The following is an 18,345-nucleotide window of genomic DNA, read 5'->3' on the forward strand; positions in this document are numbered from 1 at the left end:
AACTCTTAAATATGTACTGTCTGTGCTAATTTCAAGTGTCAAACCTACCCCCCCCCCCAAAAAAAAAATCACTTTCAATTTTTTTTAATTGCTATATTTCTAGCAATCTAGTTATGAAAAAAACATCAAGCTGGAAAAAAATGGCCCACATTTAGTTATGGGATGATTACTCTTCACATTTTGAAATATTTGCAACCCGAAAATAGTTCAGTTCTTGCAGGTTTGTCTAGTTCCTGCCCCTATCAGAATACTAAAATTTGGAAACCGGGAACTTTGGAAACCAAACTTTAAAGACATTTTCAGAGTGTTGTGGATGCCAAAAATACAAAACAATGTCTTTTTTCAGTGAAATGAACCATTCAACAGTACAAATTTGTAAGGAGAGAAAAATTGAATTTGTTGAAGAGCATGGAGAGTACATCTTTAAAATTGGGTTGTGCCCTTTACCAATGACATGACAAGCTTGGCGGTTTGGATTAAAAGAAATTTTACACATCAAAGCAATTGTAAATCCATTACAAACCCATTCCTAATCTTGAGATACATTGTTGTAACATGATAAAGTTTTTTAAAGACCCTCTTACAATCATTTGTGTGTTTTCCTTTTTTTCTAGTGAGGAAGGAGAGAAACTTCAGAAAAAGCTGAAGAAGAAAGAGCAAGCTGAGACGAACCTCAAAAGACAGATTGAAAAACTGACTGCTGAGCTGTCAGCATTACATGAAATCACATCACCATCCGAATGCAACAATACCAACGAAAGTAACAACAAGGCCACAATGGAGAACTCCCAGGATGTGAACGCCCTTCAACAGAAGGTGCAGCAACTGGAACTCGTGAAGGAGTCTCTCGAGGCCAAGCTGAGAGATGTGGAGGAGCTGGTACTGAACAGTGACTTCTCAAGTGAGGAATCTCTTAGAGACAAGATTGCAGAGTTGGAACAGGCGAACAAGTTGCTGACAAGACAACTGAAGCAGAGTCAGGCTTCGGATGTCGACAGCAAAGAGGTCGTTGAAAAAGCAGTAGCTGATGCCAGAGACACGGAGAAGGCACTTCAAGGCAGGATCCAGGAGCTGCAACAATCGGAGCAGAGTCTGCTGGACAGAGTAGCTCAACTTGAGGTCCAGGACAGCGCATGGAGATCACAAGTAGATTCTCTGCAAGACAGGGTCCAGGAATTTGAGGAGATGCGGCAGCAGTTGAAGGGAAAGCTCGATGAGGCTGAAGAACGCATCGAGGAGCTACAGGTCGCAGAGAAATTTGCCAGAGACGAGTTGAGCGCCTCCCACGGAGCTTCTTCATTCCTCGGAGAAAGTCTGGGACTGATGGGAGAGCTGGCTTCACTGGCTGAGGAGGAATATGTTGAGGTTGAAGAAGAGGATGTGCTTGAATTACTCCCTGAATCACAAGAACCCAAGGTTCAAGAATTGCCAGAAGAAAAAGACGAGGGAGATCCAGAGAAAGAATATCGCATTGCACAACTGGAAAAATCTGAGACTGAACTCATGGAGAAAGTACAAGTGTTAGAGCAGTCTAATGTGGAGCTAGACGACCTGTGCCAAGAACTCAAGAGCCAAGCACTTGAATGTGCCGAAGAAAATGAGACTCTCAAACAGAAGCTTCAGGAACTGGAGGAGTTACAAGCGCAGATTCCTGAAATGGTCAGGGTTCTTGAAGAAGCAGAAGAGGAGAAGATGGCGTTAAAAGAAATGGTGAAAGAGCTGGAGTCTGAAGTAGAACATTTGAAGCGGGGAGGTAGTAATAAAGACATGGATCAAAATGATCTTGGGAGCAAGGAGGATGAGAGAGAATTGGAGAAAGAGCTTGAAGCTGTGAAGGAGGAAAACCTAGATCTATCGGACAAGCTAACTGATGAGCACAGGAAATTGCAGGAACTTAGAAGAGCAAACGAACAATTAAAAGAACAACTCCAATTCCAAACCCTTGATGATCAAAACCTTAGTGAAACCACCGAAAGACATGAAATCGTCGAGGAACTTCAGCAAGAACTTTTACTGAGCAAGTCTGAGAAAGCTCAGTTAGAAGAACAGTTGCAGACAGAATGCAAGGAGTTGAAGAGTGTGATCAATGCTTTGCAGGCAAGTAAAGAAAAACTGGAGCAGCAGCTGGAGTCCTCAGAGTATGAACTCAGTCGTTTGGAGGAGATATCGTCTGAGTTGCATTTAGAGCTTGAACACAGAATTGAGGACCTGGAAAGAGAGAAAGAAGAGCTTGAGAAGCATCTTGAAGAAGCTCTGGAGCAGAAACATAACTCATATACCCCAGAGTCTGAGAAATTTCTGCAGGAGCAGATACAGTTGGAGAATGAAAATCAAGATCTCCTCCAGAAGCTTGCATCTGCAGAAGAGGAATGTAGTAAACTACAAGAACGCATCGGGTTAATGGAGCAAGGGCTGCAAGAGCAGAAGTCTGAATTGAAGGTGGCCAGGAAGGATTCGATGAGAAGGTCCCTTGAGTGCGGTGATTCAACCAGGGAGCTTGCTGATGTCAAGAAAAGACTCAAGGAATTGGAGGATGTGGAGTCACAATTTTTCGACCAGACAGAGGTGTTGTCTAAGATGGAAAAAGAAACAAAGGATTTGAAAAGGCAAATAGAAGATACTGAAGAAAACAGAGGGAAAATCACTTCACTGAACGACCAACTGGATGCACAAAACCAGGAGCTCCATGAACTCAGAGAGACCATTACAGATTTAAAGGACGCTAAGGAGAACCTTCAAGACAAATTGGATGTTGAGGCAGAACTTCTTGAGGAAACTTCTGAAAAATTGGAAATGGTTCAAAGTGAGTTTGACACTGCCAAAGAAGAGCTTAACCTGCAGCGGGAAAAACTAGAACAAGCAGGAGAAAGAGTCCATGACTTGGAAGGTCAGTTGAGCAAGTTGGAAGAGCTTGAGAATGAAAACCAGAAGCTTCAATCCATTGTTAATGCTTCAACAGTGAGTGGTGAAGACGAAGAGCTGGATAGCAAGGAATCTTTGAAGCTGAGAGTCACAGAGCTGACTGAGAGGGAGGAGGAACTCCAACTGCAAATCAGTGAACTGGAGGAAAGACAGCTTGCTTATGAGGAGACAATAGCTCAGGCTGACCTCATCGTGTCTGAAACCCACCAGAAACTGAGTGACCAGAATGAGTTACTGGAAGCAAAAGAACGAGAGCTGCAGAACTTGAGAGATCAACTAGAGTCCGGCAGAGAAGAGGAAGTCTCACACAAGTTACAGTTGCTGGATGACACAACTCACGAGTTGGAAAGGAAGAACAAACAGCTGGAAGTTGGGGAGGAAAAATTGAAAGAGCTCATGAATTCCGTGAAGGTGTACGAGGAGAAATGTCAGCTGAAGGAGGAAAAGCTGCAGGAGTTGGAGCAAGAAGAAATCAGGTTGGCTTCCAAAATGGAATCTTTGCAAGAACCAAGCTCGCCAGAAAGCCAAGACATAGTGGAACCAGTTATTCAGGCGCACACTGCAGCAACTCAGGACTCTGCAAGTGCACCGGAGAGTTCTTCCGATGCTGCAGCGCTGGCTGATAAGATCCAAGTTATGAAACAAAATGAAGAAGCCCTCCAACAGAGAATTGAGCACTTCCAGGAGAGACAGGCTGCATTTGAGGAAACCCTGGCCCAGGCAGACGTCATGCTAACAGAGTCAAAGCAGAAGCTGGATGACAGAACCAAACTCTCTGAGATCCAAGAGAATGAACTTTTAGAACTTAAAGAGAATATAGCTCATCTAAAGGAAGAGAAATCAACCTTTGATGTTGCATGTGCTGAAAACCTTGAAAAGAAGTCCAGGCTGCTGGAAGAAACATCTCAGGAGCTGAAAATGAAAAGTGAGGAGCTAAATAAACTGAGAGATGAACTAGAAATGCTCACCCAAAACCTAGAATCCTCTAACAGGAAATGCAAAGATCTGGAAGAAAGACTCCAGGGACTGGAGCACTCTGAAATTGAAAACGAGCATTCAACTTCGGAAGAGGAGTCTGTGGCATCTTTGAGAAAGAAGATTGCTAACATGACAAACCACGAGGAAACGTTGCAGCAGAAAATCATTGAGCTTGAAGAAAGGCAGTCTGCCTTTGAGGAGACTCTGGCCCAAGCTGATGTCATAATGACAGAAAGAGAGTCGGGATTCGTTGAACAGATCAGCGAGCTTCAGAGCTCTCACTCAGACTTGCAGGAGAAGCTCCGGCGAGTGAGTGAATCTAAGAAGCAAGGTCTAGGAAGTCAAAGTTCGGATGAGGATGAAGACAAGGGCACAGAGGAGTTTTCAGTATTTTCCCCAGATGCCACAGCAGATGCCTTGGAGGTTGAAAGAAATAATTCTGGGTTGGAAGAGGAGATTGCAAAGCTGAAAGGCTCCGAACAAGAGCTTCTTAAGGTTGTTGAGAATTACAAAACCTTGGAGAAGACTCTTAGATCAACAAATGATGAATTACAAGAGCAGCTGGATCTTGTTAGAGACAAAATCAAGCAGTTAGAAAATGCTCTTGAAGAAAGAGGTCCAGACAATGACCTGCAAGCCCAGCTGGAAGAATTGAAAACAGGAGTGCAGCTGCATGAGGAAACCAACCTGAGACTCAAGGAAGAAATCACAAACTTGAAGGAAACCATTGCCAATTTGCAGGATCAGTTGCTTCAGTCACCCAATCAGCAGATATCTGAGGACGGCTTCATCAAACCTGGAACTTTAACAGATGAGGATGAGCTCATCAAGCCTCAGATTGTTGTCACGGAGGAAGCACAAGTCCCATTTGAGCTGGATCTCAAGCAGACAATCGGAAGGCTTGAACAGGAAGTGAATGAGGCCAAGAACCAGCTGAAAGATGCTGAAGCTGCTAGAGATTCATTAAAGGCCGAAGCAGCTGAGAAAGATGCAACTGTGGAAAGACTTGAGAAGGCTAACGTGGCTCTACAGGATGACATTGACATCACTACAACACGGATAGAGGAGCTTGAGCAACAACTGAGTCAGATTTCTCAAGAAAACAACAACGTTACCAGTTCTCAAAGATCACAGAGCCAGTCAGAAGAAATTGTCAAGGAGCTCCAAGATACAATCCAAGTCTTGCAGAACAAGCTTGAAACTACTGAGAAGGTAAAACCAGAGCTACAAAAAGATGTTGAGAGAACGGCACAAAGCAAAGGGGAGGAGGGGAAAGAACTGAATAAAACCGAGCAGCTGAGAACGCAGGAACTCGAAAAGTCTGTGGAATGGTTCAAAAAGGAGATGGCCAGTGCAAACTCAGAGAGGGTCAAGACTACTAATCGCCTGACCGAGATTGTCCAGTTCAACCGAGAGATCAAGAAGGATCTGAGGGAGCTGGAGGAATCGGAGAAGATTCTGAGGACGGACAACAGCCGACTGAAGCAGGAGAAGGATCTTCTGAACGAAAAGTTGTCCACCTTTGGCATCTGTGGGGAAGACCTGCTGAAAGAACTGATGACAGCTCAGGGAACTGAAGAAGTTGCAGACATGCAAGATGGGATGACAAAAAGAAAGGTGAGATTTTGCTTTAAATTTCATTTTGAAATTGGATTAGTCAAGCTCCATTCTTTTGTTATAATCTTTGAGTTCATAACACAAGACATAAGAAATGTAATACACAGAATATTACCCCATAAACATAAGATATACTGGAGGATCATTGTGATGATAATGTAGCCTGGCAAAAGTGAAGAAATTTAAGAGTATCCAGAACATGTTTAAGATGGAGCTCTGCAAAATTCAGACATTTTTTTTCTATTTAAACTGACTAGGTTTGATACGAAAAACATCTTTGGTAAAGTTATTGAACCTTTAGGACATTTTTGAGAAATGTTTATAAAAATGAAAATGTCGTATATACATGTATTGTGAATTTTAGAGAGTTATTTAATTATCCAACTCTAAAAAGAAAACCAAACTAAAAATGTGCTGGTCAATATTTGTCAAATCCAATGTAACTGTCAATCATCATCAACATTCATCATTGGGCGGCCGCAGCCGAGATGGATGAAACCAAACTCTTCAAGACTCTCTTGTCAGCCATGGCCGTGGTGATGTCATCGAAAAATCATAAAGGAAATAATACTTTGATAAAGATTTGTTCATGGTACATTTGCAGATGTGCAAATATATCTTGGTGAAGAAAATATAAAGGCGTTTTAAAGAAAAGGTTATTTAATATGCCTGACCAATTGGAACTCCTGTCTTTAATTCATTGCAAAGTCAGTGCATCCCCCCCCCCCCTTTTCCCCCCATTTTTTTGGCATCGGACACCCCTCCCTCAGAGTGGAAGAGCCCACGCAAGCAATTACCATGACAATAACCATGACAATAGGCAATGACCCACCTGTGTGCTTGTCTGTTGGTTGACTGCAACCCTATTCATAATGAGCAATAATTTAATTGGAATTTTTTCAGGATGTGTAGCAGATGGTTTCCAATCAGACACAAAATTTTGTTTCTACACAGATGACCCTGGGTGATTTATTTCGATTTTATTTTTAGGATTTGACTTCAATTTCTTGTGTTTAGAAGTGATTTTTTTTATTTATAATACAGCTAAAGATTTTAAATTATCATTTTTTTTTTTATAACTTCATGTACAATTGTTTATTTTGAATTTCAGTCATGTTGTCTTATTAAAAGGGAATATACAACATTTGCAAACATCAAAAACAAAAATACCAAATTATTATTAAATACCTTACTGGACTGTTAGTGAATGCCAATCTAAAGCATCCTATAAAATCATGGCACCTGGTGTGCTCACATTTTCAAGAAAAGTGGTATTTTTGTATCAATATCCAACGCTGGTCGGTCAACCAGCGTTGGGAAAAAAATGGCTTTTTTCAAATACTGCCCCCAGTTTACCATATTTAGTTAGTCCGCATTTTGTTTGCAATCAATTGCATACCTATGAACGGGTACAAGCCAGCTGGACTGGTTCCCTGACCTTACAGTCCTCCAACGTCTATAAATTTCTCCATTTCATCTTAAGTGGGGTCAGGGGGCCACACTACAGGAACATGATTGGTTTTTCTCGGTTTTTCCAGCATCTACGAACACAAAGCTTCAAACAAGTCATTGTAACAATATTTCGTATGAAATGCTTACCCCCAAAATCCATCCATTTCTGAAAATCACAGCAAAAGCAAATGTTGTATATTCCCTTTATAATAAAAAACTTGTAAAGATTGAAATAACTTTGTGATAGACGAAATAATCTCGGCAGTGTCTTTAATTTTTAGAAAATTAGGAAAAAAATGCATGCAATTGTTTTCCAATAAAAAAAAAAAAATTTCTTCTGCACCAACCAATTGCCTTGTTTTGCCTTGATGCGTCAAGGATGTATATATTAGGAACAAGTCTTTTTAACTGTCTGGCCATGCTGCATATTTAACACCTGTCCGTTGGTTATTGTCAGTGATATTTTACTAAAGAAGCTTCTCTGCATTTATGTAACTGCTGGTTAAATGCCATTAAGCTTTGGAATTGCTCTATTACAAATTGTGAAAAGGTATGTAGTCGGATCAGCCTTTTTTTTTTTTAATTCATTTGTCCATTTCTATATACATTGTAACTGCTTCTATTTGTACTTGCACCCAAATGCAGTAGGTTAACAGTCATGTAATATAAAGCTTACTTACCGTTATTTACGTTAGTTGGAAATGCTTAACTAGAATGCGTTATAAAGGTTATTTTATTCTCTCATTTTTTTTTCAGTTCATTCACATTGCTTTTTTCATTAGGTGTAAGGTGGTTATTAAACCCAACTCAAGGCAGTTTTGTACGTGTAGTTCATGCAAAAGTGAAGTGAATTTGACGTCAAGAAATATTTACTGCGAAATTCGCTGGAGTTGAAGTGGGTTCAACTTTTGCAAATTCGCAGAATGAAAACTTGCCCTGACATCACACAATTCATGAGCAAATTCATCGGAAGAATTGTGCAAAAAACCTGAGACGACTGTATTCACCATTTGTCTGATGGCACTTGCAATTTTTTTAATTTTTTTTACAATTGGCAACTTTTGGCAGCCATATATGATTGATACATTTGTATTGTCCATTTTTTTTCCCATTCTTCTCTACCTCTACAGCATTTTCCAATAATGTGCCCAACCGCAATGAATTATTAATTGTACCTCTTTCTTTCAGGTTGGTTACCAGCCATCATTAAATATTAACAAAGGCTGCCAGACTGGTCCCCTGACGTACATCCCTAATGAGTGTCTCCTAGCAACCATCCTAATAGGTAATAAATAATTCCTTCAGTTTTTTTTTTGCATTTTTTCCTCGATAAATATCCCACTGTACTTGACAACTTTGTTTCTCTCTTGTTTTCAATTGCATTTGAATAAATACTTCATGTAAACTGCCAGTGACCATGCTTTCACTGAAATGGTTTGTATTTCACACACTTTGGTTTCAACTTTTTCTATCGTGTACAACAGAGGACATGAATTTATAAGCAAGTTGGCTTTTGAGCTTGTTTAGTACGGTTTATACAGGATTTTGAGAATTTGAAATAAGCCACTGAAACAAGTACACTAATGTTGTTGCTTTGAATCAGTGCATGGATTTTGGTTCATCACTTAGCTGGTTTTGGTGGTTAGGTGATTTTGCACTGATTTTGCACTGATTTGGGATCATGGTTTTACTTCGTTCATTTGGGACTTCTCTTGACGTATTGTTGTTTATTGGGAACATCCGTTGACTAAATCAAATAAGGTTTGCCCTTCACCGACGTATAAACAATGTATACTCGGTGTGTTACCTCCCGAGTGAAAGTTGGAAAAAATCACTCGGGTGAAACCTAATTTGATTTACATCACCCCGACGCAAAATTCCTTCTTATGAATCTTTTGATTAATTCTTCACAGAGGACTTTGAGATGACACTCAAGGAGTTCCTGGAGGCCCTGCCTCACGGCCACAGTCCAACTGACCCGGTTCTCCTCAAGGAGGGGAAGAATTTCTTTGTCGAGTTCAACAAGCTCTTCATCGGCAAGTGTCGGACTCCGAGAGCTCGACTGCTCCGGGGTCTCAGCAAGAAGCTCCCGGTGGTCAAACCCCAGCCGGAGAGGGTCAAGAAGAAGCCGATCTACCCATCCATGCCGGGAGAGGAGTGCTTCAAGGAGCAGGGAGGGAGTGAGGAGAGAAAGCTGAGACCTCTGGAAGCTGCAAGTCCCACCAGCAGGAAACGCATGGTTGACGAGTTTGTGGCTGCCCTGTGGGACTTACCCTGGGAGATTCCACCGGACGTGGACTGGGACAATGCCTCCATCTGGTACCCTAATGAGGAGGAAATGGAGGAGGATTCCATTGACGCTTCAGAGTGCAGGCAGGTTGAAGAAGAGCCTACCTCCGAGTGCAGGAAGGAGCTTGTGGTTGAGTTGGAGACACTGCCACCAGCTCTACCAGAATCCACCCTGCGCAAGCGCACTGGTTCCATGAGCTCCGACAGTCTGTCCGGGGACCCACCTCCTCTGCCGGAAGACTCCCCTCCACGCCGGGTGATCAGGAACGACTCCTTGGAAGTCGAGGATGAAGAGAAACCAGATGATAAGGAGGACCTCCCTGCATCACCGCCTCCACTACCTGCATCCTCCCCTCCAAGGAAACCAGATTCAAGCTCGCAAAGTCCAAACCAGCCTGGAGGTATTATTAGTAGCTTCAGAAGCCCCTCTTTTGAGAGTCGTAGTGAGACTGACAATCAGGAACTTCCACCTCCGCTGCCTAAAACGTCTCCCCCTGGCAAGCCAAAAACATCCACAGCCCCAAGTAACCGAGATCAGTGGAGAAGCTCGTTGACAGCTTTATACAGTGATAGTCAGAATGGTCCTCCTGACATTCGTTACCAAACTCAGCAAGCCAGTGTGAGCACCGACCCAGAAAGCGATGCCTCATCATCCACAGATACTCTAACTGACCATGAAACATGCCGTCAAGACGTGACCAACGATAAGAACTCTGGTCCGAAGGGGGACCATCGGGATGGCGCAGCAAGAGCCAACTCCACCCACCGACCAGCCTCCTTTGACAGCGGTCTGGACACGGTCTCCTCCATCACGGAGCAAGAGGTGGAAGCCATCACAGCGGCGTCAGTGTTTGCGGGACCGGACCACTCTCTGAGGCTCCCCCGAGCCCCAGGGACGCCTGGGACCTCCCTGGCCAAGCCAGCGACTCCAATGTGGCTGAAGCAGATGATGGACTGGCAGACAGCGGACAAGGAGAAAGAGGAGACAGACTTGGGAAGACTCAAGACGAGTATCGACACCATGGAGAAACAGCTTCAGGTATTAAGAATATTAATCATCAATTTGTCTAGTTTGAGCATCTTATATGCAAAGTCATGAACACCATTCTCTAGTATCCAGTAAAAAATGGTTTTCTTCATCACATGCTATTTGAACTTGATGACAAATTTAACTAAAATGAAATGTGTCCACCATAGGCTTTGTTCAGTTGGCCACATAGCACCATGCATCAACAGTTTTCAAACACAGCTGATATTGATACTTTGGAAGAGGGACAAACACTTAATAAGTTGTCTTTCTTTGTCTGTCCGTAGGAGAAAGAGGAAGTTGTGAAGGAGTTACGGCAGAGTGAAGAAAGCCTCAAGAAGAAGCTGCGAGACTTTGGTGACCTTCGACCCCTGAAATTACAGGTACTTTTTTTTTTTTTTTTTTTTTTATCACAGGCAAGATTTTTATCGAAAGCAACTCCCTAAGTGATGTAGTGCATTCATGAGCATTGAATGCCTGCTTCATTCACACACACCAACTACATATGTGATGCGATCAAGCTAAATGAGTCTTTTGTCAGTAACTTTCATTTGGAGATTCAGGCCAACATCACATCTCTTGGTGTTCCGACTTCCATAATTTTTGAACTAAAGATGGTATCAGCATGCGGTTTTCACAGCAGTAATGCTGAGATTGTGCTCTTTTCAAATCTGTATTAAAAAAAAAAAAAATTGACCAGGGTCGACAAACAACTCATTTAGCTTGATGGCATCACATATTTGAAAAAGGTGTCAAATTAAAAAAATGAGCAAGTTTGATTGTGAACTCTGGAGAAACATACCTGTTGGTCAACAGTGGTTGCAACCTGCTTGTCTAATCAGGACCAACCTACTGAGTTCAGTTTATCTCTGGTGTATACAACAATTGCAAATCAAAAAACAAAACTAACAAATGTTTATGAAATACCTAACTTGACTGTAAGGCCAAAAAAAAAAAGTCTCCGGTTTCTGGTATGGAGCTTGCCCCAAAAGTGGTGCGGCGACGCGGCTTTTTTTTTTTTTACCTGTTTTTTTTTTTTTTTTTTGGCTTCAAATGTCGGCTGATGACTACAAATGGTGCCCGACTAAACTTAGTGCAAATATATGGGAGTCCAGAGAGGCCACATAAAGCTTATTCTCGATCATAACCCCATCTAAAAACACGTTAAAATTGTGCAGCAGCAGGATTCCAGTCAAACCAGTGAGTTTGGCGGTTTTGAGACATCATCTTGTATTGAAAAAAAAACTTTTTCATTTTGCCGACGTGCATGGCTACGGCGACGCGCGCGCATACCAGAAACCGGAGACTTTTTTTTTTTGGCCTAAGTGAGCATTGTTTGACCTGGTTATTATTTTGTTTCCCATGTTAGCTTCAAACCAAGGACATTGACCTCCAGGACAGGGAACGACAGGTCGCACTGCTGAAGTCAGAGGTCAGGCAGAGAGAAAGAGAAGTCAACAGCCTGCAGACAAAGGTCAGTCACCTCAGGGTTCAAAGATTGTCAATTTAGGCTTCAGTATGGGCTCCGAGTAGTGGATGGGACATGCATGTACTGATTCGGGTGTGTATAGCGTGACGAAGTACACACGACTCATTTTATTCTAAATGTGCATAAAAACCATAGCGTCTTCATGTGACCATCAGGTGTCATCGGCAATGCTTTTGAATGTCTCTCCCAGTGTTCTCCACCCATTTTTCTTACTATTGAGGGGAATACTTGTGCACAGAGCCCTAAACTCGACTGCTTGGACACTTCTACTTTCACTTGCATGTTTACAACGGTGTGTGAACAGAGTTTGACGGATTAATTTTTTGGTCATTGCTTTTTAGGGTTTCCTTTTTATCCTCGATGTATAAACTGGGCATTGGTTTACTAACAGTTTCAAGGGCCTTTAACCCTAACCGAACGCAACCCATCAAAGTTCAACAGCAGGTTTGTGTTTAAATCTGTTGGGATAGGTACAGTTCCCCTAAACAGATGGTCTTTTACACTGGGGTTGGCATACCTCCAGAAACTAAGTCCAACAGTGTGTGTGTGTACAATTTCCCATGTGGGTGTTGGAATTTGCCTGAATGGGTGTGGTTCTTGGTAAATTAGGCTGGGGAGTTGGGTTAAACTCAATCATCATGCCTACCCATGTTGAAATCAAAACAAATTTGAAATTTTAGCTAGTTGCTTGCATGTTTTATCCAATGTTATACAACGCCTGAAGAAATCCTCGTCACCTGATTGGTGGGTCGTTGATCATGTGCATCTAATTGTTCGTCCCAACCTGCGGCCTAGGCCAAGTTCGCGCAAGGACTATAGTTGACCAATGGTTAACTAACGTTTGCCCGAACTCTGTCTAGTCGACGATGGTTGACTACGCTAGTCGACTATTTGGAACCAGCCTACTGGGGTTGGTTGCTTCGCTGGTAACCAATAGCCGCGCGCATTCATAACGCTATCAGAGAGCCAGGATCCAGAAGTTTTGTGATGACATTTTGACCAGCATTTGACTAGGGACGTTCGCACGTTGCTACCAGTGCGCAGGCGTAAGGTACGTCACAAATCAACCACTAGTCGACTAATGGTCCTTGCCCGAACTTGGCCCCCGCCGCACCACAAAAATAGAAGTTCCCTTCACGGTAAATAGAAGTTCTATTGCGCGGTCACACTATTGATGGTGCTATAACACAGCTCTGATGGCTTCGATGACAAGGATTTATTCAGGCGTTGTTTACAAAAAAAATCAGTGACAGATTCAAATTCAGTGACGACTGGAATGTTCCATTGCACTTGGCTTCGCCTCCTGGAATGGAACATTCCATCTGTCACCTTGTGAAATTATTCTTACCATTGCAGTCATGAACATTCATTTTTTTTTTTGCTAACCATTCTTTATAAGCTACCATTTTGATCACTTCATTTATACTAACAATCATTCTGTATCGTTTTACTTCTCAACTCATGCTTTACTAATGGAACAGTTGGAGGGCATGAAATTGGGCCAGCAAGACATTAACCAAACTGACCAGATGAATAAAGCTGCTGAAATATCTCGCCTGAAACAAAAGGTAAACATGTGCATGTTTCAATTGAGCATAATATTGTTGAATATGGTGAAACTTTGCTATAATGAATATACATGGTGGTCCAAAACAATGTTTGCACTTTTTTTCAGATGCAGATTTCTTGGAATTTGGGGGACATGTTGAAGTTGTTTCAAGATAATCCTAAACTACAGCATCTTTGTGGTGCATGGTGTAAACAGCTCTGAAAATAAAGCCTTCATTAAGAAATGTCAGTCTGTCCACATGCAAGTCTATCAGATATGGTCAACACAGTAGTACTGGACGCACAAAGAACTGCAATAATTGTATTTACGTCTACATAAGTAGTTTTAGACCATTTTTCTGTAGATGGCCGCTATTTCTTAACTTGAGCTTTATTTTCAACGCCCTTTTCACCATATACCACCAAGATCTTGTAGTTAAGGAATATCTTAAAACAATTTCAACATGTCTCTTCAATTTTAAGAATTCAGCCTCTGAAAAAAGTATCAACTTGTTTTTTGGACCCTGGCGGTACAGGACCCTCACAGTCATAGCTAGTCAATATGTGTATAATATTCCACACTCGATAAATGTCTGAAGAAAGCTTTCATGAATTCATACTAAGAGACGACCGTAACCATGTTTGCCTGAATTCAACCAATATCTATTTTCTCTGAATTTCGACAGTTGGAGCAAAGCCAGGAAAGCCTGAGGGCAAAGGAGCAAGAACTGAAGAGCAAGGAAGACGAGGAAGGAAGAGCTAAAGAGGAGATAGAGAAGAAAGAGAGAGAGTTATCCTCCAAGGTACTGAAAAAGAGAGATATGGAAATAACAGCCTAATTACACCCTAGGTGCTGATTAACGAGACGCACAGTAACAGGAATTAGAATGTGCTGGTTTCAATCATTGATCTCTTATGGGACGGCTTAAAGGTCATATACAGCATCTGCTTTTGCTGTAATTTCCAGAAATTCATGGATTTGGGGGTTGGTATTTTATAGCAAATATTGTTACACTGACCTGTATTGAAGTTTTGTGTTCATAGATCCTGGAAAAACAAAGGGGAAAAATTTTGTTCTTGTAGGCTGGTTCCCTGACTTTACTTCAGATAAAACAGCAATTCATAAATGGGTCAGGAACCAGACTAGCTGGCTTGCACCCGTTCACGGATTTGTATTACCAATTTTTTTTGTAATTCTTGAGGGAGAACTTGTGCAAGAGAACGAGTTCAAGTACAAGTACTTTGTCACGAATATGAGTCAAGTACAGGAAATGTTTTTCTTGCAAATCGTCAGGTCAGTGCAACAATGTTGTAACTCCATTCTGCAACAAAGTCGTATCTCGCACGAATACGCTCCGTGCAACCAGGTCGTATCTCGTCGTCCATTGACCTTGTGTGTACATCCGATTTATTTTAAGCGAGATACAACCTTTTGACATTCTGAAACTCGCGTTTCACGTACGGCCCATTAGAGGAGATACGACTTTGTTGCACGGTTAGACAAAATTAGAGAATACGAGTTCGAGTACGAGTACATTTTCATGCGTACAAGTTCCAGTACGTGTACCAAGAAACGAGAACACTGACTTGGGCAGTACAGGGAGTAACAGGCAGGGTGTTTCGGTCGGTACAGGTCGTAATGGTTTAAACAGAATCAGAAGAATTGCCTGTCGATAAATCTTGTTTGATCCTGCATGGTTAAAGGCCTGGTATTCTGTTTATCTCTTCTTGTCTGTGAACTGTGCTCCCAACTTTTCTCTGTACACAGGAGGAGGCCCTTGAGAAGCAATCCGAGGAACTGAAGAATCTTGAAGCAGCCGTGAAGGAACACCAACAGCACTCGGCCAATAGCACAGATCATGCTGATGCTGCTAGGTCACGTGACATGTCATCACATGATACGTCACCTGACTCTAGGCCTGGGGAAGCCAAGTCACATGATAGCCGGGCCCATGAACTTCATCTTTCCAGTGCTTTGGATGTTCTAACCAGAGAGGTATGAAAGGTTTTTTTTTCAGAATGGGGCTGTTGATGAATGAGAAGATAAGATGTAGGAACATCTTTATGACTGAAATGTGGGCACCTTTTATAAGATGTACTATCCGTGGTCTTCAACAAAATCAATTTTTTGTCTCCTAACCAACATTAACTGGACTTGTAAAAACTTGTGATGGTCTTGTGATAGTCTTGTTGATGACTTGTGATGATCTTGTGTTACCTGTGATAGTCTTGTGTTGACTTGCGATGGTCTTGTGATGACTTGTTATGGTCTTGTGATGGTCTTGTGATGACTTGTGATGTTTTTGTGATGACTTGTGATGTTTTTGTGATGACTTGTGATGTTTTTGTGATGACTTGCAATGGTCTTGTGATGACTTGTGATGCCTTGTGATTTTCTTGTGATGACTTGTGATGGTCTTGTGATGACTTGTGATGGTCTTGTGTTGACTTGTGATGGTCTTGTGTTGACTTGAGATGGTCTTGTGATGACTTGTGATGTCCTTGTGATGACTTGCTACACTGTTGTCTATTGGAATCCATCCACAAGTCCTCACAACACTTTCCAGTCCCACGCTGTGTCTCAAGCTTTTCATAGGCACTGTGACCAAGGCATTATTGTGTTATTGCTCATTCTGTTGCCACATCACGAAGCAGTTCAAAAAACAAATTCACCAGACTTGAAGGTTCAACTTTTGAATTTTCACAATATGAATTCTTGCCGTGATGTCAGAAATTCACATTCGAAATTGTACGAAGGTACGTGGGTTCGAACCCTGACTAGACTGCGCTGATACCAAGCAGCTGCAGAAAAATGGTCAAGTGGCATGATGAACAGGGGTAATAATTGTGAAGTGCCTTGAGACTTGGGTAAAAAGCGCCATATAAGCACACTGCATTATTCTCTTTGCACCGAGTGTAAGTCCATTTTAATATACAGGCTTGCAGCTTTTCTTTGGATCCGCTGATTTCCTCGTTTTTTACTTCTCATGAATGCCATTACAAATTGAAAAACACTGTACAAAGTCCTGTGTGGTTTGGATTTTCCTCGTTTTTTCTAAATTCCCAGTTGCATGCCTGAATAAAGTGAAAGAGTTGGGAAATTGTTGTTGACCTAACAGTCATAAATCTCCACACAGAATGAAGAGCTGAGAGGCAGGGCTCAAAGGTTAGCCACCATGGAAGACAGGTGGGCGGAGCTACAGGAGCAGCTGGCCGAGAGTCGCCATAGCAACCGGGACCAGGATGCCTTGCAGCGCAAACTCCACATGGCTGAGGAGATGCTGAGAGAGAAGGTACCAAAAAATGCTCAAAAATTTGCTTAAAAGCTGTTGGTTACCAGCTGAAAAGTCATGCAAATGTGTCTGATTTGTGACAGGTTGTCGTCATTGATAATGATGCTTGGGAAAAATTGGTTACCGGCCAAAATGTCATGCAGTGTATAGTGCTTGTGGTTGGTACTCGGCTGATTTTTGCTCAGCACATATATTTGCTAAGCTGTGTTTTTCTGCTTATTGGCTCTGATAAATTGGGCTCAGTCAGGAGGGACAAATATGTGTATCTGTTAAAGGAAAGGCCATAAGAAGTATATAGGATCATTTGCATTTATCCCAAAAGAAAACTACCAAATTATTATCAAAAAGCTTACTTGGATTAAAGATCGATTCAAAGAAATCTAGAAATGTTGGTGATTTTCAACGATCAGTCAGTTGACTAATTGTTGGAAATACAGTAATGCTTTGGACGAAATCGTGTTTTGTGATCGAAAATGTTTGTGCATGGTTTTTCACTGTTTTCTCGAAAAGTGTAGTGTCCACTGAGCTGAAACTTCAGCAGGTTAGGTTTTCAACATTCTTCTTTAGATTTTGAGTGGCGTTATCATGGAAACGAACAAACTGCGTGAACAGCAAATGATCCCTTATGCCTCTAAGGGAGGAGCATTAAGGCAAATAAAATGTTGTTTTTTTGGTTTTTTTAATTTGTGTGCCAAAGTTTGAGTTTTTTTCTGGAAAATGTAGCATGTAGATGAATAAAACATTAAAAAACCGGACAAAGATTATTGACATTGTTGGTGTGACATAGAGCAAACTTTCTAAAATAAAATTTCTGCAAAATGTTCATCAATATTTGGTATCTTTTTATCTTCTTCTCAAAGACGAGCGAGGAACTACACCTTGCGGAAGACAATGCTGCACTGGAGGATCGAGTCCGACACTTGGAGGAGCAGAAGAGGAAACGAGAGGGAATCGAAGAAGATTACATATGCATCAAAGAGCAGGTCAGTTTTCCTTGTCGGAAGTACTTAAGTACGTGACGGAGTAATATTGCACATTGAGACAGGTGGTGTTTTGAGGTACCTTTCATTACTGTATATTGTTTGTTCTTTCTTATAGTTTGATGACATGGAACATAAGAAGAACGAAGCTGAGATATCAGTTGCTCCATTAAAGGTAACATTTATGTCGGTGGCACAAGTTTCTGAAAGTGTTACCCCCGGTTCAGACAGACATTCCAGAGTCAGGCCGAACCAAAATAAAGGCAAAATTTGAATAAGGTAAATGAAAAGTCCGACATCGGAAACATTTAGGAGCAACTAGACGCACTAGATGGCGAAAGATTGACTGTCGGAGTTGTTCAGATCGGCTCAGGAGCGACTTGATATCAGACGTCACATTAGTCATGAACCAAACTCGATGCAAATGTTGTAAATGTATGTATGCGACTGTAAAGAAGAGTGGCCAAGAACCAGAGGTTCTGTGCTGTCCTTTACTTCCTTTCGGCCATAATTCGGATTAGGATTTGTCCGTTGACCTTAATGGGTTAGAAATTGCTCAGGTAAAACAATCTCAGATATGTTGGTACTGTTCGAAAACAAATAACTCACAAAAAGTGTTGCGCAATGGCGGTTTGTTGCTAAGATCGTGTTGTCCTTTGTCAGTATATACAATTCTCGTGTATTAAGTCTGAAATCGATAAACTATTAGGTCGACTTGAGTTGCTCTTAATCTATTTGGATGTGGAATAC

At 41.7% G+C, this 18,345-nt stretch overlaps 1 protein-coding gene across 2 annotated transcripts in view; it reads left to right on the top strand.

Moving 5' to 3' along the window:
- LOC119740163 overlaps positions 1–18,345 on the top strand; it is a 56,610-nt gene that overhangs the window by 30,016 nt on the left and 8,249 nt on the right. The window contains exons 13-23 of one of the 2 annotated variants that reach the window (XM_038215373.1): positions 615–5,517; positions 8,158–8,254; positions 8,883–10,297; positions 10,573–10,668; positions 11,655–11,759; positions 13,256–13,342; positions 14,009–14,125; positions 15,091–15,318; positions 16,460–16,615; positions 17,476–17,598; positions 17,714–17,770. In XM_038215373.1, coding sequence (XP_038071301.1) covers positions 615–5,517; positions 8,158–8,254; positions 8,883–10,297; positions 10,573–10,668; positions 11,655–11,759; positions 13,256–13,342; positions 14,009–14,125; positions 15,091–15,318; positions 16,460–16,615; positions 17,476–17,598; positions 17,714–17,770 — 7,384 coding nt within the window. The remainder of the gene's footprint in view (positions 1–614; positions 5,518–8,157; positions 8,255–8,882; positions 10,298–10,572; positions 10,669–11,654; positions 11,760–13,255; positions 13,343–14,008; positions 14,126–15,090; positions 15,319–16,459; positions 16,616–17,475; positions 17,599–17,713; positions 17,771–18,345) is intronic. The other variant, XM_038215372.1, reaches the window with a different exon arrangement.

The sequence above is a fragment of the Patiria miniata genome, unplaced genomic scaffold (assembly GCF_015706575.1).
Source record: "Patiria miniata isolate m_02_andy unplaced genomic scaffold, ASM1570657v1 HiC_scaffold_4, whole genome shotgun sequence".
Classification (NCBI taxonomy): Eukaryota; Metazoa; Echinodermata; class Asteroidea; order Valvatida; family Asterinidae; genus Patiria; species Patiria miniata.